Source organism: Prunus persica, chromosome G6 (assembly GCF_000346465.2).
Source record: "Prunus persica cultivar Lovell chromosome G6, Prunus_persica_NCBIv2, whole genome shotgun sequence".
Taxonomy (NCBI): domain Eukaryota; kingdom Viridiplantae; phylum Streptophyta; class Magnoliopsida; order Rosales; family Rosaceae; genus Prunus; species Prunus persica.
In genome coordinates this window covers 13,808,554-13,833,135 of record NC_034014.1, presented here as the reverse complement: position 1 = coordinate 13,833,135, position 24,582 = coordinate 13,808,554, and the positions used below count along the sequence as shown (strand labels likewise).

The window sequence follows — 24,582 nt, the reverse complement described above, 5'->3', positions numbered from 1 at the left end:
TTTACATGCAGACGAATTGCAATCTCATGGCGCTCAACGAAACAAACACTAGTGGCCACATCTTCCAACACTCAGAAATACTTGCCCTCCATGAAGCCAGTCGTGAATGCGTTTGGTTAAGGTCGGTGATCCATCACATCCGAAGCACATGTGCCCTACCCTCAGCAACAGACACTCCAACAATCCTGAATGAGGACAATGCAGCTTGTATTGCTCAGATCACAGGAGGGTATATCAAGGGTGACAGGACTAAGCACATATCACCAAAGTTTTTCTATACACACGAGCTCCAGAAGAGTCAAGAAATCAAAGTCAGACAAATCCGCTCAAGCGATAACCTGGCAGATCTCTTCACTAAATCATTGCCGAAATGTACATTCCAAAAGTTAGTGCATGGCATCGGATTACAACAACTCTGCAAGAAATCAAGTTGGAGCATGCAAAATCAGGGGGAGCATTCAAGAGTCCTCTAACACAGGACATATGCGTGTTGTACTCTTTTTCCTTCAACTAGGGTTTTTTCCCACCGGGTTTTTCCTAGCAAGGTTTTAACGAGGCAACATGAGCGCATTACCCTTATGTCCCAAATAAAGTTGTATTCTTTTTTCTTCGCTTAAGTTTTTTCCCACTCGGTTTTTCCAAGCAAGGTTTTAATGAGGCAACCAATCTAGAGACATGTGGTCTTCAAAGGGGAGTGTTATAAAGAAGTGAAGTCCAAATAGATAAAGCTATAGGGCATTAGTCAAAAGATGGAGATATAGCTAGAGGGTATTAGTCAAAAGATGGGATAATGATGTTGGGGAGAAATCATTATGTCTCCCTTAAAGGCCATTTGTTTTGCCTATAAATAGACATTATATTTGTTTGTTAACATACGAAAGAGAGAAAGAGAAAGAGTGAGAGTGTGAGAGAAAGAGAAAGATTGAGAGTCAAAGAGAAGAGAAAGAGTGGAGTCTATTTGAGGAGAAATTCTGTCAGTGTAAACACCACAAAGAGAAATATAATCCCACTCCCAATATTACAGTGATACTTCTCATCCTCTGATTATTCTAGTTTTATAACATTACTGTTTGTTTCCTCTAATGTGGAATAATTTACTTTCAAACTTCCACCAACGGGAACAATTTGTCTCATTTGTCATTAAATAATTTCAATAAAAGCCAACCAATGTAGTTAGTTCACACTTAAAAAGCCAACAAATTCTAAACTGGGGACGAGGACTGTCGAGGAACAAGATTTGGGAGAAAAAAATAAAAAATTGGAGTCTCGTGACATTCCAAGAAAAAACAAAAACAAAAATTGGAGTTTACTGGAATATCGACGTGGAGCGTTATGACCGACATGGAACGTTATGGTCAACTGAAGTAAGGATAGAGGTAAAGGCTGGCCACTCAAATCTCTTTTTGTAAGTGTAAGTTTGCCTTCTAGTTTTCTCAAAAGATATTCCATATAATAAGTTGAACTTGGCTTAAGCAATAAGCAGTGAGTTTGGCAGTTGGAATTAATGTTGAAAGTTTCACTACTGCTGTGTTTTCTTCTCATAAAATTTTCTTCAGGCACAGATAACTTTAGCAGAGATGACTTCCCACCGGGCTTTGTTTTTGGTGCTTCCTCCTCTGCTTATCAGGTGAATTTTCTTAATTTTCTTTAATTTTTATTTTTTTTTATCAATTGAAACAAGATCAAGAGAAGAAGCTGATCAAGTAATGGGGTTGGGTTGGTTCAAAAATCTACATGAAAAAAGGTGGAAGGTGCTGCAGACGAAGATGGGAGGACCCCAAGCATCTTGGACACATTTGCTCATGCCGGTTTGCTAGCTTTTTTAGCTCGCGTACATAATTTTCTCAGTTTGCAAGCCAAGTGATATTTCTTAACTGAAATTTTCAGGGAATTTTGATGGAGCCACTGGAGATGTAGCGTGTGATGAGTATCACAAATACAAGGTATATAACTAATGAAATTGAATTTAGTTTTTGTTGGCAATCCTTTCATTTACTAGTCCACTGTTTTTCTTCTTTTCTTTTTGCACGAAACCATATCATCCTATATGTGTTACAAGTATGCAATCACAAGATTCATTAACCAAAACAGCTAATCAAAAAGGCACATCACATGATCAAGTTCTTTCAAACAATTGCAGGAAGATGTCAAACTAATGGCAGATACGGGTTTAGAGGCGTATAGATTTTCAATCTCATGGTCAAGACTTATCCCAAGTATGATCATCCAATTGATACTCATTTTAAACTTACAAGAAGCGATTTCCGGTTCTTAGGGTTCTTTTATTCTTGTCGCACTTTAGTATTAAATTTTCATTTTCTTTTTCTTTCAGATGGAAAAGGACCTGTGAATCCGAAGGGTGTACAATATTATAACAATCTTATTGATGAACTAATCAGCAATGGTTACTATCTACATTAATTTTACAATTTCCTTGGGATTTAAAAACAAAAATGCCACTTCCAAATCACTGATCTTAGTATTCTTTATTTCAAGCAGGAATTCAGCCGCATGTTACTTTACACCACAGTGATCTCCCACAAGCACTTGAAGATGAGTATGGAGGATGGGTTGGTCGAGAGATTGTGTATAGTTTCTTACCTTTTGTTTGTAAATTTAATGCATCAAGACGAAACAAAACGAATGTGATTAAACAATTTTATGGCTGCAGAAAAGACTTCACAGCATATGCAGATGTATGCTTCAAAACTTTTGGCGACAGAGTTCTGTATTGGACTACCATGAATGAACCTAATGTTTTTTCACTTGGGGGTTATGATATTGGATTTCTTCCGCCACAACGGTGTTCAGCTCCATTCGGTGTGAATTGTTCTAGGGGTAACTCCTCAGTAGAGCCATACATTGCAGTTCATCATCTATTGCTATCTCATGCATCGGCAGCTAGATTGTACAAGAAAAAGTACCAGGTAATTATAAAACCTTTTATCTTTGTGATAGTTAAGAATACAATCCTCAAATGTTTTATGTCCTGAAATCCAACGGTTATACAAAAGTTCCACTGCTACTGTCACTTAGGCCTTTCGATTTTAATTTAAGAACATCAAACCTTTACAAGTAAGACTATAGTCAGAAGCCAAAAAAACAAAAACATAAATTGAAGGGAAATGGGAAGAGCAAGAGACAAATAGCAGAGAAGACTTCACAACTATTTTTGCAATTCTTTTTGTACCTCTACTCTTCATCTTAGTTATATCTACAATAGTTTCCTTTCAATTAAAAACATATAAAAGAAGCAAAGGATTCACTAGTGTAGCGGTTTAGAGCAAATGCTCCTCCCAGAAGGTCCTGAGTTCGAGTCCTAGCATCCGTGTAGTGTGTGTGAGTTTAGTATTCTATCGCTCCTCTCATTAGGAAAGGTCCTCGGAAAAAAAAAACATATATAAGAAGAGAAAACTCTGCAATAGATTGTTGCCCTCCTACTTATACTATGTAGTGATAAAGATAAGACCATTCAAAAAGCAGACAATACAGACTCGCATAAACTGAAAGATACCAGGCCTAATAAAACAAAGACTACTAGTAACATTAAGGCTCCTAATAAAAGCAGACTTCTCACAAAAAAATAAAGGTTGATCAATGTAATGAAATTTTTGGGATGCAGGACAAGCAACATGGATTTGTAGGAATCAATGTATTTGCCTATTGGTTTGTTCCTCTAACAAAAACCATTGAAGATGAACTTGCGGCCCAAAGAGCCCTCGACTTTTATTCTGGTTGGTAAGTCTGAAACTGTGGAATTGTGGAATTCCACCTCTCTCTCTCTCTCTCTCTCTCTCTCTCTCTATGTACAGTTATCTTCTAATCTACATACATGCTTGTTTGAAATATAATGTGAAATGGGGCCTAACATGATGTTCCTCAAATCTACATACATGCTTGTTTGAAATATAATCTACATACATGCTTGTTTGAAATATAATTTAAAGGATCCATCAATGAATATTGATAATTTATTAGTTGTCTTCAAATGCGATATCATCCAAAGTGTAATTATCGTGTATCTGTTTTGTGCCGTAGGATTTTGAATCCCTTGGTGTTTGGAGATTACCCTGATGTAATGAAAAAGAACGCAGGCTCTAGACTTCCTGCCTTTACTAGTTTGGAGTCCGAAAGTGTGAAGGGTTCATGTGACTTCCTGGGAATTAATTATTATAACACATTATACGCCACGGACTACTCTAGCGTCTTAAAGAAGGAAACGAGAGACTTTAATGCAGACTCGGGAATAAAGATTACGAGTAAGTTTTTGCTTATATATATGTGTATATTATATAGTGATTTTCTATGTCTAGGACCACCGCTAATATTGCCGAACCTATGCCAACCCCGAATCTCGTCCATCTTGTTGCTGCACGCAACTTTGACCTCAATGAGCCATTATGGACCCTTCATGTCAATGGATTTTCCAACTCCCAAGCTTGTGGGGCAGGCTTGGTCCTCACTTCTCCAGATAAGGTGGTTCTGGAGTACGCCCTTCAACTTTCAGACCACCAACAACGTGGCTGAATATGAAGCATTATTAGCCAGTCTTTAGCTAGCCAAAGACATGGGAGCTAGATAGATTCAGATATTCAGCGATTTTTAGCTGGTTGTTCATCAAGTCAATCATGACTTCCTTGCCAAAGACACCTCCATGACAACATACCTCCAGTATGCCCACCAATTGCTGTAAACCTTCAATGTTTATCACATCAATAAGATCCCAAGCTCTGAAAACAGCCACGCTGATGTCTTGACAAGGTTGGCTTTGTCCGTGGACCAAGCCTCGGTTGTAAGATCCACGTGGAATTACTAGAGGCACCCAGCACACAAACGGCTGCCATCTGCACCATTAACCACAATGCAACATAGATGGATCCCACATTCCAATTCCTATAGAATTAAACATTGCATGCGACCTTGCTGAAGAACATCGCATTCGATACCTTTCAGCCTGATACCTAATTATTAATGGCGCCTTATACAATCACGGTTTCAGCCTCTTCAACCTTCAGTGCCTCACACTAGAAGAAGGCAACTATCTCCTTCGGGAGATCCATGAGGGCATCTGTAGCAACAATTCTGGTGCTCGATCTCTCGCCCATAAGGTCATTAGGTAGAGATATTTTTGGCCTACTATACATACTGATGCCCAGGTCTTCACCCAGAAATGCGACAAATGCCAAAGGTTTGTCATCCCTCAACTCACTGCTGAATCGTTAACTCCAGTGACATGATCATTCAAACAGTGGGGACTTGACCTCATTGGACTTATGCCAGAGGGAAAGGGCCAGGTCAAGTATGCCGTTGCCGTACACTATTTTACCAAGTGGGATGGAATTGAAGCCCTAGCTACCATCATAGCAGATCCTGTCAAGAACTTCGTTTGACAAAATATCATTTGTCGCTTTGGTATACCCTAGGCAATCATCACGGACAACAGTAAGCAATTCGATAATGCCAATTCTGCTTAAACCTCAAAATCCACCTTTGCTTCGCCTCTCCTGCCCATCCCCAATCTAAAGGACAGGTCGAAGCAATTAACAAGATCATCAAGAAGACTTTGAAGACAAAGCTTGACAAAGTCAAAGGTTGTTGGCCTAAACTGCTCCTAGAGCTCTTATGGTTGTACTGAACAACTTGTCACACTTCTATTGTAGAAACACCCTTCTCTTTTTCCTTTGGCACTGAAGCTGTAGTCCCAGTAGAAATTGGCCGGGTTTCCTATCGAATGTCAGCATATGACGCCGAAGCCAATGACAAGTAGTTGCTTCTCAACCTGGACCTCATTGACAAGTTACATAACCAAGCCAACATACATAACTTCGCTTACAAGTAGTGCGTGGCCAAGTACTACGACTCTACTCTCATGTTAAGCCTTGTGCCTTCAAACCTGGAGATTAGGTCATGCGCAACGTTTCATTGGCAACTAAGAACTCTGCCGAAGGTACCCTCGACCCAACTTGGGAAGAACCCTATGAACTCATTAATGTCTGCCGCCCCGGCACTTACCAGCTTCGTGGTTCTAACGGCAAGCCCCTACCTCACCCATTTAATGCTGATTACCTTAAGTATTATTACAAATAAACACTAAAAGGATCTTACCTTCGACACTTATGTTTTACACTTTAACAAGCTTCTTATATACTTATGCTTTTTGGTATTTACTTAATGAACCGCCTGACCCTGACTCATTTCTACTAATACAACTGCCTTCGGCACACACGTACGATCGTCATTTAAACAAGACATTTGTTAAACTATACGACAATTTATACCAAAGTAACTCCGCCTTATGGCAGGGCAACACATCTATACAAAAATGAGTACTATCGACACTTTCAAACTGTTTAAACAAATTACATGTTACATACGCAAACAAAACATACAAGCCCTCTGGCTTCGGCATCCATGCCCTGGACCTCTTCAGCAATCTGCTCGATGTCTTTGGTTTCACTGCCACCTCTATCTTCGACACTAGCATCAACTTCATGATTGGGCGAAATAGCTGTATCAGCAAATGATGGGGAAGCAAACATCCATTGTTGCCAGGAGGGATGGGAGGTGGAACGCTGTTGGTGTCAAAGTTTATCTCTACTATAGGATTGAACCTCACCACAAGCTTATCCCAGCCAAATTGCTTCTCCACCATCCCATCAAGTACAAGGTTCTTGAACTCATCCGAAGCCTTGTACTCCTTCACTGCCTTGGTATGAGCAGCAGTGACCTCCTCCACTTTCGTTGGCTTCGGCCAAGGCCTCCTCTGCCACCCTTAGCTTCTTTGTCTCCTTGATACCATGTCGATAATGTGCATATGCATTATGAATATTTCAATGTCATGTCTAATGCATGTATCCACCAGTTGAGATATTATATAAGTTTTTTTTTTTTTTTTTTATGAAAGGAATTTTATTCAATAACCAAACAACATAATACACGGAAAAGAAGGCAAAAAGATTTGCATGCTTGGGCCTCTATAAAAAAACCTTTAGCATAAAAAAACCCCCAAAAAAAGAGGAAAATCCGCTAAAGGAAAAAGAGCGCCTTCCACTTGCCATCGTACACAAAATAAGCCATTGGCTTTTAAATTTGCAAAAAGCAAAGAAATCAGCCATAATGGCTCCTCCTCAATCTATGTGGAAAAACCAGCGTTCCTAGTCCCATATTGAGCTAGCACATGAGCAACCCTATTGCCATCTCGTCGTTGCCAGTTGCATGAGAAAGATCTAAAACCACCCCCGCATCTCTTTGATATCTTCCACCAGATTCTCCACTCCAATGTGAAAAAGACCATATTGTCTTCACTTCATTACAAGCCCATATTGCATGAATAACTGACTCCATTTTCTTCCCACAACGTGGACATATTGGAGAATTCAAGATCTTCCTATGGTAAAGGTTTTGTCTGCTAGGCAAAAACCCCCATATTCATCTCCATAGAAAGAATATGATCTTATTAGGCACCTGCAAACTCCACAACTTTTTCCATAACAATTTTTCATCTTGTACCGAGGACCCTTCCATGCTATTTTCCCACTGTTTCTTCATGCATGCAACCATATAACCACTTCTAATTGAGTATTTACCGCTTCGATCATAGTACCAAATTAATTTATCCTCTCTATTATTTGAAGCCAATGGAATTTGGAGGATAGCCTCCCCTTCCTGTTCCCAAAAATTAGCTGTTAGTAACTCCTCGTCCCATAGTCCTGCTGTAGTAAACAACTCACATACTTTCATAGAAGCATCAAATTGTGGCGTTCAGATAATCTTGAAATTCATTGGTAAAGGCACCCAATTAATGATCCTGATAAACCTATATATCTTCACCATTTCCCACTCTCCACAGCAAACCCGCCTTCAACAAATCCTTACCCCATATCAACGAACTCCTAATAAGTGAGGGTCGATGCCCCTCCCATCTAGAAAATTACAATGCGGAAAATATCATGCCTTAAAAATTCTCATTGTGAAGGAATTACAATTAAAAAATAATATCCAACTTTGTTTTGCAAGGAGAGCTTGATTAAAAGCCTCAAGGTCTCTAAATCCCAATCCTCCAATCTGCTTGCTCACACATAATGTTTCCCCCTTAGTCCAATGAATACCTCACATATTCTTACTCTTAGACTACCAAAATTTAGCCATCATGCCATGAAGCTCCTTACACTTTCCCTTAGGCATCCGAAAGCAGCTCATCGAGTAGGTGGGCATAGCCTGCAACACAGCTTTAATCAAGATCTCTTTACCAGCTCTAGATAAGAGCTTTTCCTTCCACCGACTAATTCGTCTTCTAATTCGATCTTTGACAATCTCTAAAATTTGCTTTCTTCCCCTGGCCGTCACGATAGGCAAACCTAAATATTTTTCATGGCAAGACACCAACGGAATTTCCAGCAAATCCAAGACTTTGTTTTTCAACAGCAGTAGCATTTGGGCTCAAAGTTAAAGCCGACTTTGTGAAGTTGATCTTCTGCCCGGAAGTCTCCTCATACACTTGAAATATATTATTCACTGTTTTCACATGACTCTTTGGTTGCATCCAAAAAGAGAATGTTATCATCTGCAAAGAATAAATGACTTAACTGATGGAGCTCCATTAGCAATTCAAATCCCAAGCAAACTCCCTATCCTTTCAGCATCCTGCAACATCCTTGAAAAGCCTTCAGCACACATTAAAAATAGGTATGGTGAAAGGGGGTACCCTTGTCTTAACCCTCTCTGAGGAATAACATGCCCGAATGGATTGCCTTTCCAGAGCACCGAAAAAGTGACTGTTGTTAAGTAGTCCATTATCCGTTTTACCCACTCTGAATCAAAACCAATCTCAACGTCATTGCTTGCATGACACCTTGTCCCCTACAATGTGCCAGTAGCGTTGATATGAAAAAATAAAGAGAGATTATGTTAGAAATATTTTACTGGGATGTCCTTTCTTTAAAGGATGCATGTTGTGTAGGGAGAAAACTGATGTAGTATGTATACAGATGCCTTTTTTTGTTCAAATTTGTGAATTTTCTGTACCATGCTGATGGCCTTTTCTTTTCCTTTTCCCTTTTTACTAAAAATAAAAGTACAACGCAAACCTAGAAAACTGAGCACTTCAAGCAGACACTGCAAAGGCAAGGAGTGTGTAGTCCCAAATATGATATGAATGACCGAAATATGCTGAAAAGTATATCATAAACAAAATTAGCCTCTATGAAGATCATTCGAAATCACAATGTTCATTTGTTGTGTTTGTGATGGTTGTTTGTGCATTGTTCATTTCTTCTTTTTGTTCATTGCTCATGTGCAAGGAATATTTGTGCATTGTTCATGTGATAGCTTTCAAACTTTCTTTAATTTCACATGCAGGTCTACAAAATGATACAACATTTGAGGTAGAAGCTTGAACGTAATCAATTCACTGCTTATGGGGTTAATTTCAGAGCCTTATTACTGATCGATTTCTTTGACTTCAGTTTCCAATAACTCCCTGGGGCCTGCAACGACTACTGGAATATGTCAAGCAAAACTATGGAAATCCTCCAATATATATCCAAGAAAATGGTCTCTCTCTCTCTCTCTCTCTCTCTCTCTCTCTCTCTCTCCCCTAAATAGTGAATTTTAATCAAAGTACTGCTAGAGTGCATTTATATGAAGACATATATAATGTGAGAAAACATAACGCAGCAAAAAGACAAAACAACTAAACTCTTCAAAATGATGAAATTTTAATGAAAAAAGTCTGGCATCCAATATATTTTAGGTCAACGAACTCGACGCAATTCATCATTAGAGGATTGGCCAAGGGTGAAATATTTGGACGGACACATCCAAAATTTGCTTGAAGCTGTAAGGTATACCTATTTTCTGTCGATTATAATTTAAGCCGACGGTTATATGATTTATGATGTTCTCTCCATTTTGTAAAGGATAATTGGCCAAGTCCAAATAAAGGTGTTTATGAGATGCGGAAAGATATAATACCTGTGTTTAAATTACTAATGGATGCTATGAAATATTTACTTTGGAAGGAATGGATCAAACGTCAGAGGCTATTTTATATGGTCCTTCTTGGATTCCCTTGAGCTGTTGGACGGCTATGAATCGAGCTACGGCCTCTACTACATCGATTTGGATGACCCCGATTTAAGAAGACAACCCAAACTCTCTGCTCACTGGTACTCCCAGTTTTTAAAGAGAAAGAACGTCATCAGCTTAGATGGGTTTATTAAATCCATTTCCCATGATCGCATTCAGTAGATTTCACTATATATACATTGTTAAATACCGATGGAGTGTAAAGAAAGATGCATGTTTTTACTCCCCCTAGAAATTCTGTCTGTGTCCTTGAAAAATTCTAGTAAAATAAACAAGTAAAGATGGATATCCAATATGTTTTTTGGTTTTTGCGTTCTTGGTTTAGGGCAGGACATTGTGCTTCCATGTCGTCTAATTCCAAAAATACCTTTTAGACTACTAAAGCAAACTGACCATCACGTCAGATTGTGTTCTTTCTCCTTACCAAGATCAAACAGAGAACAAAGAAGAGTTAGTTTTTCTTTCAGAAAAGCAAGGAAAACACCTCCATGAAAACTGACTACTGATGGTTCTTCTTTGCCAAAACAGATAACTTCCCTTTTTCTTTGCATTTAAAATAAAAGAACTCGTTTTTGAAACATTTGCCGCCCATTATTAAAAGATTAGAAGCCCCACTCCCGCATTTTCTATAAATATGAGAGGAGGTGAACATATCGAGAACAACCAAAAAAATCAATCAAAAGCAAAAACTCAAAATGATCACTTGATCCCAAAAACCTTCAAAAATACTGAAGCAACCAAAAGCTCATTGAGCCACAAAAAAGAAGCCAGCTACAAATCAAAATTTCCAACTCTAGTTCAGACTTAGAGAAATAAATCATTCAAAACGAGATTTCTCTCGTTACAAATTTGGTCCAGCATAAGCCAAATCAAGCAGAGTTTGGGTTTTACAAATATGAAAACCTCAACAAATTTATAGAGAGCCCTGATCAAGCAGAATAGGTACTACAGTGCAGTTCCAACTCAGTAATCATCAAGACTAGCCACTTCTGCCCTTTCCAGACTAAAGAGGTTCCAATTCTGCCCATTCAAAAAGCCTTCCAGGGCTTGAAATAGATTAAAGCCCTGCCAAACTCGAACATTGGTATCGATTTACAGCTGAAACTTGACAGTTGAAAGTGTTGATGGTCCAATCCAGCACAGATATATCCAATTCAGCCAGGATCAGAAGCATTTATCCAGGCAGAAATTGAAATCCGGCTCTCTTTTTGTCTTTTTAGAGTTGGTCTTCCCTTTTGAGTTTTGTAAAGGCAACTCTGCCTAAAAAAACTGTTCGTTATCTTATCATTTATTCTGGCAAGAACTACCAGTTTTGTACTGTGAAAAATTGTGAAAGTCCTCACCAGTCTGAGGCAAGAAAAGAACTTACTTGAGAGATATTCCTCACCCAAATTCACAATCGCTTGTTTAGAAATCAGTAACTTGGGGCACAAGTAATCTATTTTTAAGAAGTCTACTAGAATCCTCATTGCTAGCAGTGGCACACTCGCACACCAAAGAAAGTTGACTTGTTGACCAGTCAATGGTTTTCAAGGCAATTGGGAACTTTACCCTACCATCACAGGAACGAACATAAAACGGGTGAACAAAAATAAAAGAGTAATGCTACACTTACCACAATTTTATCTCACATTTCTATACCACATGATGTGGCATGCCCATATTATATGTCACATCAATTAAATCAATTAAGTGTATTTTAGTTAAGGCAATTAGAAAAACAAATATTGAAATAAATCATAAAAGAAAAGAAAATATTAAATAATTTTAATTGATGTGGCTGTCCACCTCAGCTGCCACATAAGATGGTATAAAAATGTGGTGTACAAATGTGGTAAGAGTAATATTATTCAAAATAAAATTTATTTTCAGATTAAGTGTCTTTATTAGTTTTTCCAGAGAGCCCAAAGCCCAAGTCTTGATTAATTTAATATTATTAATCAAACTAACAATGTATAGCCTTCACTATCAAGCCCATCAACCCATCAACCCACCAATCTTTTTTAATTGGTGTAAAAGTATCACACTTATAAAGGATAAGGGGAATGCTAGCAACATTCTCTCTAACCTTAATGCTAGCAACATTCTCTCTAACCTTCTCTTTTGGACCTTCTCCCTTCTCTTCATGACATGTGTTACTTTATATACACTTAGAACAATGTCATTAATACATTTGACAATGCATCTTTTGTTTCCCAAATTTACCCTTATTAAATACATTGGACAAACTAATTTTTGTTTCCACTTTGTTAAAAAATTAAGAGAGAATTTTAACATCTTCCACCAAATTAACGTTAGTTTTGTTTAAAATAAAAAATTTCTGTTTACTCTTTTTTTGGTGAGTGGAGGGGAGATGGGTTTTTAGGTATGGAATGGAAGGAGGAGAGAGAGTGAGAAGCACAATGCATGGTGGAGTTTTGGATTGGAGAGAAATGATGATGATTGGGTAAGGATGGGGGCTTTGTTTTGGCCAAGGGAGGGGACTGGGTTTTGGGTGTGTGTGTGTGTGTGAGAGAGAGAGAGAGAGAGATGGTGTAATGGGTTTGGGATTTTTTTTTTTTAGTTTCTTTTTATCTTTTAACTTTTTCAATCAATTAGAATGTTCATTAATTTAAAAAAATATTTATTAATTTTTTTATTCCATAAATTTTAGCAGTTTTATTGAAAAACTTATTTTTGGAAAAAAAAAACAAGTTTTGTTTTAGGGAAGTATAATTCGTTTTTATTTTCAAATATTTATTTGATTGAACTTTTAGTGTTTATTTTTTTTAAATTTGATTGTTTAAGTTAAGTTGTAAATTGAAGGAAATATAAAGTTAATACATTTAATAAGGGTAAATTTATGAACAAAAGATATATTGTCTAAGGCATTAATGTCATTGTTTTAAGGGTAGAGAAAATGACACATGTCATTAGAAGAAGGGAGAAGGTCCAAAAAAGAAGGTTAGAGAGAAAGTTAGTAGAATTCTCCAAAGCATAGAACTATTTGTTTCCTCCAATGTGGAATAATTTACTTTCAAACTTCCACCAACGGGAACAATTTGTCTCATTTGTCATTAAATAATTTCAATAAAAGCCAACCAACGTAGTTAGTTCACACTTAAAAAGCCAACAAATTCTAAAATGGAGACGAGGACTGTCGAGGAACAAGATTTGGGAGAAAAAGTAAAAAATTGGAGTCTCGTGACATTCCAAGAAAAAACAAAAACAAAAAGCAGATTTAGAGTTTACTGGAATATCGACGTGGAGCGTTATGACCGACGTGGAACGTTATGGTCGTCAACTGAAGTAAGGATAGAGGTAAAGGGTGGCCACTCAAATCTCTTTTTGTAAGTGTAAGTTTGCCTTCTAGTTTTCTCGAAAGATATTCCGTATCCTACTAATAAGTTGAACTTGGCTTAAGCAATAAGCAGTGAGTTTGGCAGTTGGAATTAATGTTGAAAGTTTCACTACTGCTGTGTTTTCTTCTCATAAAATTTTCTTCAGGCACAGACAACTTTACCAGAGATGACTTCCCACCGGGCTTTGTTTTTGGTGCTTCCTCCTCTGCTTATCAGGTGAATTTTCTTAATTTTCTTTAATTTTTATTTTTTTTTATCAATTGAAACAAGATCAAGAGAAGAAGCTGATCAAGTAATGGGGTTGGGTTGGTTCAAAAATCTACATGAAAAAAGGTGGAAGGTGCTGCAGACGAAGATGGGAGGACCCCAAGCATCTTGGACACATTTGCTCATGCCGGTTTGCTAGCTTTTTTAGCTCGCGTACATAATTTTCTCAGTTTGCAAGCCAAGTGATATTTCTTAACTGAAATTTTCAGGGAATTTTGATGGAGCCACTGGAGATGTAGCGTGTGATGAGTATCACAAATACAAGGTATATAACTAATGAAATTGAATTTAGTTTTTGTTGGCAATCCTTTCATTTACTAGTCCACTGTTTTTCTTCTTTTCTTTTTGCACGAAACCATATCATCCTATGCAATCACAAGATTCATTACCAAAACAGCTAATCAAAAAGGCATTGATGCTAACTAATACACATCACATGATCAAGTTCTTTCAAACAATTGCAGGAAGATGTCAAACTAATGGCGGATACGGGTTTAGAGGCGTATAGATTTTCAATCTCATGGTCAAGACTTATCCCAAGTATGATCATCAATTGATACTCATTTTAAACTTACAAGAAGCGATTTCCGGTTCTTAGGGTTCTTTTATTCTTGTCGCACTTTAGTATTAAATTTTCATTTTCTTTTTCTTTCAGATGGAAAAGGACCTGTGAATCCGAAGGGTGTACAATATTATAACAATCTTATTGATGAACTAATCAGCAATGGTTACTATCTACATTAATTTTACAATTTCCTTGGGATTTAAAAACAAAAATGCCACTTCCAAATCACTGATCTTAGTATTCTTTATTTCAAGCGGGAATTCAGCCGCATGTTACTTTACACCACAGTGATCTCCCACAAGCACTTGAAGACGAGTATGGAGGATGGGTTGGTCGAGAGATTGTGTATAGTTTCTTACCTTTTGTTTGTAAATTTAATGCATCAAGACGAAACAAAACGAATGTGATTAAACAATTTTATGGCTGCAGAAAAGACTTCACAGCATATGCAGATGTATGCTTCAAAACTTTTGGCGACAGAGTTCTGTATTGGACTACCATGAATGAACCTAATGTTTTTTCACTTGGGGGTTATGATATTGGATTTCTTCCGCCACAACGGTGTTCAGCTCCATTTGGTGTGAATTGTTCTAGGGGTAACTCCTCAGTAGAGCCATACATTGCAGTTCATCATCTATTGCTATCTCATGCATCGGCAGCTAGATTGTACAAGAAAAAGTACCAGGTAATTATAAAACCTTTTATCTTTGTGATAGTTAAGAATACAATCCTCAAATGTTTTATGTCCTGAAATCCAACGGTTATACAAAAGTTCCACTGCTACTGTCACTTAGGCCTTTCGATTTTAATTTAAGAACATCAAACCTTTACAAGTAAGACTATAGTCAGAAGCCAAAAAAACAAAAACATAAATTGAAGGGAAGATCAAGAGACAAATAGCAGAGAAGACTTCCCAACTACTTTTGCAATTCTTTTTGTACCTCTACTCTGCAAAAAGCAGACAATAAAACAAAGACTAAACTAAAAGATAAAGAAAGTGAAAGATACCAGAGGCCTAATAAAACAAAGACTACTACTACTAGTAACATTAAGGCGCCTAATAAAAGCGGACTTCTCACAAAAAAATAAAGGTTGATCAATGTAGTGAAATTTTTGGGATGCAGGACAAGCAACATGGATTTGTAGGAATCAATGTATTTGCCTATTGGTTTGTTCCTCTAACAAAAACCATTGAAGATGAACTTGCGGCCCAAAGAGCCCTCGACTTTGATTCTGGTTGGTAAGTCTGAAACTGTGGAATTGTGGAATCCCACCTCTCTCTCTCTCTCTCTCTCTCTCTCTCTCTCTCTCTCTCTCTATGTAACAGTTATCTTCTAATCTACATACATGCTTGTTTGAAATATAATGTGAAATGGGGCCTAACATGATGTTCCTCAAATAGTGTTAACTGTGCGGGACTCTATATATATACAATGTGGAACGGGCCCTACAAAGGTGTTCCTCAAATAAGTTTATTTAAAGGATCCATCAATGAATATTGATAATTTATTAGTTGTCTTCAAATGCAATATCATCCAAAGTGTAATTATCGTGTATCTGTTTTGTGCCGTAGGATTTTGAATCCCTTGGTGTTTGGAGATTACCCTGATGTAATGAAAAAGAACGCAGGCTCTAGACTTCCTGCCTTTACTAGTTTGGAGTCCGAAAGTGTGAAGGGTTCATGTGACTTCCTGGGAATTAATTATTATAACACATTATACGCCAAGGACTACTCTAGCGTCTTAAAGAAGGAAAAGAGAGACTTTATTGCAGACTCGGGAATAAAGATTATGAGTAAGTTTTTGCTTATATATATGTGTATATTATATAGTGATTTTCTATGTCTAGGACCACCGCTAATATTGCCGAACCTATGCCAACCCCGAATCTCGTCCATCTTGTTGTTGCACGCAACTTTGACCTCAATGAGCCATTATGGACCCTTCATGTCAATGGATCTTCCAACTCCCAAGCTTGTGGGAGAGGCTTGGTCCTCACTTCTCCAGATAAGGTGGTTCTGGAGTACGCCCTTCAACTTTCAGACCACCAACAACGTGGCTGAATATGAAGCATTATTAGCCAGTCTTTAGCTAGCCAAAGACATGGGAGCTAGATAGATTCAGATATTCAGCGATTTTTAGCTGGTTGTTCATCAAATCAATCATGACTTCCTTGCCAAAGACACCTCCATGACAACATACCTCCAGTATGCCCACCAGTTGCTGTAAACCTTCAATGTTTATCACATCAACAAGATCCCACGCTCTAAAAACAGCCACACTGATGTCTTGACAAGGTTGGCTTTGTCCGTGGACCAAAGCCTCGGTTGTAAGACCCACGTTGAATTACTAGGGGCACCCAGCACACAAAAGGCTGCCATCTGCACCATTAACCACAATGCAACATAGATGGATCCCACATTCCAATTCCTACAGAATTAAACATTGCATGCGACCTTGCTGAAGAACATCGCATTCGATACCTTTCAGCCTGATACCTAATTATTAATGGCGCATTATACAATCACGGTTTCAGCCTCTTCAACCTTTGGTGCCTCACACTAGAAGAAGGCAACTATCTCCTTCGGGAGATCCATGAGGGCATCTGTAGCAACAATTCTGGTGCTCGATCTCTCGCCCATAAGGTCATTAGGCAGAGATATTTTTGGCCTACTGTACATACTGATGCCCAGGTCTTCACCCAGAAATGCGACAAATGCCAAAGGTTTGCCATCCCTCAACTCCCTGCTGAACCGTTAACACCAATGACATGATCATTCACACAGTGGGGACTCGACCTCATTGGACTTATGCCAGAGGGAAAGGGCCAGGTCAAGTACGCCGTTGCCGTACACTATTTTACCAAGTGGGATGGAGTTGAAGCCCTAGCTACCATCATAGCAGATCCTGTCAAAAACTTCGTTTGACAAAATATCATTTGTCGCTTTGGTATACCCTAGGCAATCATCACGGACAACAGTAAGCAATTCAATAATGCCAATTCTGCTCAAACCTCAAGATCCACCTTTGCTTCGCCTCTCCTGCCCATCCCCAATCTAAAGGACAGGTCGAAGCAATTAACAAGATCATCAAGAAGACTTTGAAGACAAAGCTTGACAAAGTCAAAGGTTGTTGGCCTAAATTGCTCCTAGAGGTCTTATGGTCGTACTGAACAACTTGTCACACTTCTATTGTAGAAACACCCTTCTCTTTTTCCTTTGGCACTAAGGCGGTAGTCCCAGTAGAAATTGGCCGGGTTTCCTATTGAATGTCAGCATATGACGCCGAAGCCAATGACAAGTAGTTGCCTCTCAACCTGGACCTTATTGACAAGTTACATAACCAAGCCAACATGCATAACTTCGCTTACAAGTAGTGCGTGGCCAAGTACTACGACTCTCATGTGAAGCCTTGTGCCTTCAAACCTGGAGATTAGGTCATGCGCAACGTTTCATTGGCATCTAAGAACTCTGCCGAAGGTACCCTCGACCCAACTTGGGAAGAACCCTATGAACTCATTAATGTCTGCTGCCCCGGCACTTACCAGCTTCGTGGTTCTAATGGCAAGCCCCTACCTCACCCATGGAATGCTGATTACCTTAAGTATTATTACAAATAAACACTAAAAGGATCTTACCTTCGACACTTATGTTTTACACTTTAACAAGCTTCTTATATACTTATGCTTTTTGGTATTTACTTAATGAACCACCTGACCTTGACTCACTTCTACTAATACAACTGCCTTCGGCACACACGTACGATTGTCATTTAAACAAGACATTTGTTAAACTATACGACAATTTATACCAAAATAACTCCGCCTTATGGCAGGGCAACACATCTATACAAAAATGAGTACTATCGGCACTCTCAAACTGTTTAAACAAATTACATGTTACATACGCAAACAAAACATACAAGCCCTCTGGCTTCGGCATCCATGCCCTGGACCTTTTCAGCAATCTGCTCGATGTCTTTGGTTTCATTGCCACCTCTATCTTCGACACTAGCATCAACTTCATGATTGGGCGAAATAGCTGTATCAGCAAATGATGGGGAAGCAAACATCCATTGTTGCTAGGAGGGATGGGAGGTGGAATGCTGTTGGTGTCAAAGTTTATCTCTACTATAGGATTGAACCTCACCACAAGCTTATCCCAGCCAAATTGCTTCTCCACCATCCCATCAAGTACAAGGTTCTTGAACTCATCCGAAGCCTTGTACTCCTTCACCGCCTTGGTATGAGCAGCAGTGACCTCCTCCGCTTTCATTGGCTTCGGCCAAGGCCTCCTCTGCCACCCTTAGCTTCTTTATCTCCTTGATACCATGTCGATAATGTGCATATGCATTATTAATATTTCAATGTCATGTCTAATGCATGTATCCACCAGTTGAGATATTATATAAGTTTTTTTTTTTTTTTTATGAAAGGAATTTTATTCAATAACCAAACAACATAATACACGGAAAAGAAGGCAAAAAGATGTGCAAGCTTGGGCCTCTATTAAAAAACCTTTAGCATAAAAAAAACCCCCAAAAAAAGAGGAAAATCCGCTAAAGGAAAAAGAGCGCCTCCCACTTGCCTTCGTACACAAAATAAGCCATTGGCTTTTAAATCTGCAAAAAGCAAAGAAATCGGCCATAATGGCTCCTCCTCAATCTATGTGGAAAAACCAGCGTTCCTAGTCCCATATTGAGCTAGCACATGAGCAACCTTGTTACCATCTCGTCGTTGCCAGTTGCATGAGAAAGATCTAAAACCACCCCCGCATCTCTTTGATATCTTCCACCAGATTCTCCACTCATGTCGACTTGCACTCCAATGTGAAAAAGACCATATTGTCTTCACTTCATTACAAGCCCATATTGCATGAATAACTGACTCCATTTTCTTCCCACAACGTGGACATATTGGAGAATTCAAGATCTTCCTATGGTAAAGGTTTTGTCTGCTAGGCAAAAACCCCCATATTCATCTCCATAGAAAGAATATGATCTTATTAGGCACCTGCAAACTCCACAATTTTTTCCATGACAATTTTTCATCTTGTACCGAGGACCCTTCCATGCCATTACCACTTCTAATTGAGTATTTACCGCTTCGATCATAGTATCAAATTAATTTATCCTCTCTATTATTTGAAGCCAATTGAATTTGGAGGATAGCCTCCACTTCCTGTTCCCAAAAATTAGCTTTTAGTAACTCCTCGTCCCATAGTCCTGCTGTAGTAAACAACTCACATACTTTCATAGAAGCATCAAATTGTGGCGTTCAGATAATCTTGAAATTCATTGGTAAAGGCACCCAATGATCCTGATAAACCTATATATCTTCACCATTTCCCACTCTCCACAGCAAACCCGCCTTCAACAAATCCTTACCCCATATCAACGAACTCCTAATAAGTGAGGGTCGATGCCCCTCCCATCTAGAAAATTACAATGCGGAAAATATCATGCCTTAAAAATTCTCGTTGTGAAGGAATTACAATTAAAAAATAATATCCAACTTTGTTTTGCAAGGAGAGCTTGATTAAAACCCTCAAGGTCTCTAAATCCCAATCCTCCAATCTGCTTGCTCACACATAATGTTTCCCCCTTAGTCCAACGAATACCTCACATATTCTTACTCTTAGACTACCAAAATTTAGCCATCATGCCATGAAGCTCCTTACACATTCCCTTAGGCATCCGAAAGCAGCTCATCGAATAGGTGGGCATAGCCTGCAACACAGCTTTAATCAAGATCTCTTTACCAGCTCTAGATAAGAGCTTTTCCTTCCACTGCAAAGGCAAGGAGTGTGTAGTCCCAAATATGATATGAATGACCGAAATATGCTGAAAAGCATATCATAAACAAAATTAGCCTCTATGAAGATATTTCGAAATCACAATGTTCATTTTTTGTGTTTGTGATGGCTGTTTGTGCGTTGTTCATTGCTCATGTGCAAGGAATATTTGTGCATTGTTCATGTGATAGTTTTCAAACTTTCTTTAATTTCACGTGCAGGTCTACAAAATGATACAACATTTGAGGTAGAAGCTTGAACGTAATCAATTCACTGCTTATGGGGTTAATTTCAGAGCTTTATTACTGATCGATTTCTTCGACTTTAGTTTCCGGTAACTCCCTGGGGCCTGCAACAAGTGCTGGAATATGTCAAGCAAAACTATGGAAATCCTCCAATATATATCCAAGAAAATGGTCTCTCTCTCTCTCCCTCTTTCTCTCTCTCTCTCTCTCCCTCTTAAATAGTGAATTTTAATCAAAGTACTGCTAGAGTGCATTTATATGAAGACATATATAATGTGAGAAAACATAACGCAGCAAAAAGACAAAACAAATAAATTCTTCAAAATGGTGAAATTTTACTGAAAAAAGTCTGGCATCCAATATATTTTAGGTCAACGAACTCGACGCAATTCATCATTAGAGGATTGGCCAAGGGTGAAATATTTGGACGGACACATCCAAAATTTTGCTTGAAGCTGTAAGGTATACCTATTTTCTGTCGATTATAATTTAAGCCGACGGTTATATGATTTATCATGTTCTCTCCATTTTGTAAAGGCTAACTGGCCAAGTCCAAATAAAGGTGCTTATGAGATGCGGAAAGATATAATACCTGTTTTTAAATTACTAATGGATGATGCTATGAAATATTTACTTTGGAAGGAATGGATCAACGTCAGAGGCTATTTTATATGGTCCTTCTTGGATTCCCTTGAGCTGTTGGACGGCTATGAATCGGGCTACGGCCTCTACTACATCGATTTGGATGACCCCGATTTAAGAAGACAACCCAAACTCTCTGCTCACTGGTACTCCCAGTTTTTAAAGAGAAAGAACGTCATCAGCTTAGACGGGTTTATTAAATCCCTTTCCCATGATCGCGTTCAGTAGATTTCACTATAACACATGGTACATTATAGATATATACATTGTAACATGTAGCTGTAGACCTAACATTTGCATTAAACTTGAGTTGTTGGACTATGTTTTGGGAATTTTCTGAGACCAAAGCAATGGGTAGTGGGGTTAAAGAAATCAAGTCTGATGAGCCAGGCTTTGTTGGACACAACAATGTGAAGACTTATTCAGCAAGTCATGGCTATGCAGACTCTGAATGGAAAATATCTTAAAGATGAGCATCTTGTTGATGTCAAGGATCGCTTCTCCTCTAATTTTTATTTCTCGAACTGAGAGATTAAAGAAAATTGGGATCCTAATGCATATAGATACAAATAGTCCAATGGGAGAAACAATTTATAGGAACATTTGGAACATTTCATTTATGAGCAGAAGAGCCGTTTTCATTTTCATGTAGTGTAATCTAGCATTCATACCAAATGACTCTATGAAATTATGATGATACTTCCACATATTACCGTAACGTACATTCTGGGAAAATAAAACTTCCATCGAAAAGAAATAAACTTGTTTGGTGGATTCATTGGTCATTGTTTAAAAAAATTCTCATAGAAGAGAGATTCACTGGCAGTTGTACTGGAGGGGTATCTTGTTGATGTTAAATATATTTGCGGTCAAATCCCTGATGGCAAATTTAATGTTAAAAACAACTTATTTTGTGTATTTTGGAGCCAAAATTAAGATTAGTTAATAGAAAATTTGATATAGATTCAAATTTCCATTGAGAAGTTGGGTTTAATATTTGGATTTGGTGACTTTGATACAAGTTCTTTGACTTTTGTGCCACATAGAATCACATTCGTTTTTAAATATTTTATGATGTAATATAATTTATTTATTTTTCAATCATTTTTTGTTCCAATGTTGCCCTTTATGCTTTGAATCGGATAATAGTACTTTATGTGATAATAATTAGCCATTTATGATGCTTCTCTTGCCTTCAGGCGATGGAATTACTGATTGTTCAAGTGTTTTAGGGAAGCAAATACAGTAGCACATCGTTTAGCACATGAGTTATTGGTAACAATTTTTATTTTTGTTCACCATATGGTAGATGTATATTACATACTCTTGTGGATATATTATCCTATGGTGTAGGTATATTATTCTATTGCCTATTGCATAGGTATATGTGTGTGTGTGTGTGTGTGTGTGTGTGTGTGTGTGTTTCATATTTTCGATAATGTATAATAGTATTTTATGTAATTTTTTATTTATAGGTAACATACATTTTTTATTTGTCTATTTTCGTATCTAACTTATATGTAGTCTTTTAATATATGTTCCTAACTTATAAGTAGTCTTTTAATTTATGTTCCTGACTTATGGGTAACACGATTTATCACTAAGTTTTTTTCCATTTAGGCCTACTACGTGTCTACAAACTCGTATCGATGCGCTCTACGCAACGGTGCCACTTAAATCCCCAATATCCTTATGGATCGAAAAGTGACCATCGTGACTTTACTCCGAGGATAAAATTATAATTTCACAATTAAATATTAAATAGATTTAATAAATGGTTAAAATTGAATCGAGGTGTTACATAAGCTCTGCTCTAGCTTTCCCATTCAACCGTTGCAAAAACCGGTCTTCTTGGTGAGAGATTGCTAGCATAATCATCTCACTAAGGTACATCATCTTCTTCTGAAGCTCTTGTTGGTGAAGAAACTTTGTAGTAACTTTCTTTAGAGATTTGGAGAACCAATTCAAGATAGAGTTGGGAGGCATTCAATCACCATCAACTTTGGTGGAAACCAAGAAAAGCCTTTACTACCCGAGACTTCACTTTTTGAAAAAAAATATCCTTTAACAAGAGAAACAATGAAATAGGGCTCCTTGTGTTTTCAATTTCCTAATCCTATATGATATTTGATTTTTTTTAGGCTTATTTACTGTAGTACCTCCTGAAACTATAATCAAATCTCACTTTATCTCTTGAAAGTTAAAGTGACCCAGAGTACCCCCTTGACCAAGATTTTGAGGCTCACTTTGCCTCCCATTGTTAACTCTGTCAAAAATTTTGTTAAAAATGCTGATGTGACACAAATAGGGTCCTGTTATGAAATAGAGAGAATTGAGGAGGAAATTGAGAGAAAGGGAAATTGGAGAAAACTGATCTTGATCAGTTTTATCAGATTGTGTTCTCCTCTAATTGTATTCTCCGATTGTCAATTTTACAAGTAGGGGAGGGGGAGTATATGTAGGAATACAAAGGGGGCATTTGGTTGGGCTCCATCATACTGATATGATACAAGAGGAAGCTTCCTAGGGGGGGAAGCTTCGCAACTGATTTACAACACTCCCCCTTGGAGACCACAAATGATACGGAATATGCCTCGTTAAAAACCTTGCCAGTAAAAACCCAGTGGGACAAAAAAACTGGTCAAAGGGAAAAAGAGTACATAATAATGTGTAACATAAAATTCTAAGTATATTGGCGCGCGTGCGACACTGCCTCGTTAAAACCTTGCCAGGAAAAACCCAGTGGGATAAAAACCCGGACGAAGGAAAAAGAGTACGGTGTTTGAAGATCTTTATTGATGGTGCGCTCCCCCTGATGCTTGGCAAAATATCTTTAAGTCATACTGTTGATCATCTTTCTGAATATCGTAGTTGACACTGCTTCTGTGAGTCAATCTTTGAGCGACACTGCCTCATTAAAACCTTACCAGGAAAAACCCAGTGGGATAAAAACCTGGATGAAGGAAAAAGAGTACAGTGTATGGAGGTCTTTATTAAAACCATGCTCCCCCTGAGGAATATCTCCCCCTGAAAAATTTAGGACTAGCTTTTGTCCAGTAAGCGACCATAAAATTTTTCATAGTATACCCTAAACCCTGGAGCGACACTGCCTCGTTAAAACCTTACCAGGAAAAACCCAATGGGATAAAAACCTGGATGAGGGAAAAAGAGTACAGTGTGGAGCTGAGCTCTATCTGGTCTAGTATACTTCCGGAAAAATATTTAAGGACCAACGGATAATCCTCATAAAAATGCTTCAATACTTTCTTAGTATAAGCAAGAATCTCGTTGGCACAATGCTCGATCCTTAAGTCGAGACAAATATTTCGTGAATTCTGCAGAATCTTTAATGTGTTGCAATCACATCAATGTACTCACTGAGGTAATTTATGCATATTAATATTGAGTACAAATTTTGTGCACCAAGATGGATTAAACTTTATGACACATTATATAGCTTTAACCCAGCTATTTATACATCTTTAGGGAATCGCTTTTGGCGATATGCTCCGTGCATTTAATAACCCTTAAAGATAATATGTTGGTCTCCGTAATTGTGAAATAAGGGGGGGCACAATTGAATCTGTAAATATGGAGAAAACTCAACATTCATTGTTTCTGCCAGAAACATTGTGTCATACAAAG

General features: G+C 38.0%; 2 protein-coding genes across 8 annotated transcripts in view; both read left to right on the top strand.

Annotated features, from left to right (window-relative positions):
* LOC18773165 (beta-glucosidase 11) lies at positions 1,417-10,410 on the top strand. Of its 2 annotated transcripts, XM_020566342.1 has the most exons (13): positions 1,417-1,627; positions 1,745-1,808; positions 1,888-1,943; positions 2,141-2,216; positions 2,333-2,404; positions 2,500-2,587; positions 2,672-2,927; positions 3,623-3,738; positions 4,039-4,259; positions 9,358-9,383; positions 9,465-9,552; positions 9,752-9,842; positions 10,020-10,410. In XM_020566342.1, exons 1-13 carry the CDS (start codon positions 1,505-1,507, stop codon positions 10,246-10,248), a joined length of 1,506 nt encoding a protein of 501 aa, XP_020421931.1. In that variant the 5' UTR covers positions 1,417-1,504; the 3' UTR covers positions 10,249-10,410. The 2 variants fall into 2 exon arrangements, with proteins under 2 accessions (XP_020421931.1, XP_020421932.1); XM_020566343.1 differs by lacking the exon at positions 1,745-1,808 and having other exon boundaries at positions 1,534-1,627.
* Positions 13,440-24,582, top strand: part of LOC18773544 (beta-glucosidase 11) — a 44,200-nt gene continuing 33,057 nt past the window's right edge. Inside the window, exons 1-13 of one of the 6 annotated variants that reach the window (XM_020566338.1) lie at positions 13,465-13,643; positions 13,761-13,824; positions 13,904-13,959; positions 14,159-14,234; positions 14,350-14,421; positions 14,514-14,604; positions 14,689-14,944; positions 15,384-15,499; positions 15,833-16,053; positions 20,272-20,297; positions 20,379-20,466; positions 20,666-20,757; positions 20,938-21,424. In XM_020566338.1, coding sequence (XP_020421927.1) covers positions 13,521-13,643; positions 13,761-13,824; positions 13,904-13,959; positions 14,159-14,234; positions 14,350-14,421; positions 14,514-14,604; positions 14,689-14,944; positions 15,384-15,499; positions 15,833-16,053; positions 20,272-20,297; positions 20,379-20,466; positions 20,666-20,748 — 1,272 coding nt within the window. In that variant the 5' untranslated portion in view covers positions 13,465-13,520 and the 3' untranslated portion in view covers positions 20,749-20,757; positions 20,938-21,424. Of the gene's footprint in view, positions 13,644-13,760; positions 13,825-13,903; positions 13,960-14,158; positions 14,235-14,349; positions 14,422-14,513; positions 14,605-14,688; positions 14,945-15,383; positions 15,500-15,832; positions 16,054-20,271; positions 20,298-20,378; positions 20,467-20,665; positions 20,758-20,937; positions 21,425-24,582 lie in introns of those variants that run through there. The other 5 variants (XM_020566339.1, XM_020566340.1, XM_020566337.1 and 2 more) reach the window with 5 other exon arrangements.

Bases quoted from the DNA above. Each gene is read 5' to 3' on its own strand.
- LOC18773165 (XM_020566342.1), top strand. From the start codon at position 1,505: ATGTTGAAAGTTTCACTACTGCTGTGTTTTCTTCTCATAAAATTTTCT. The intron at 1,628-1,744 runs GTGAATTTTCTT...ACATGAAAAAAG, and splicing joins CTTCCTCCTCTGCTTATCAG to GTGGAAGGTGCTGCAGACGA. The intron at 2,588-2,671 runs GTATAGTTTCTT...TTATGGCTGCAG, and splicing joins TGGGTTGGTCGAGAGATTGT to AAAAGACTTCACAGCATATG.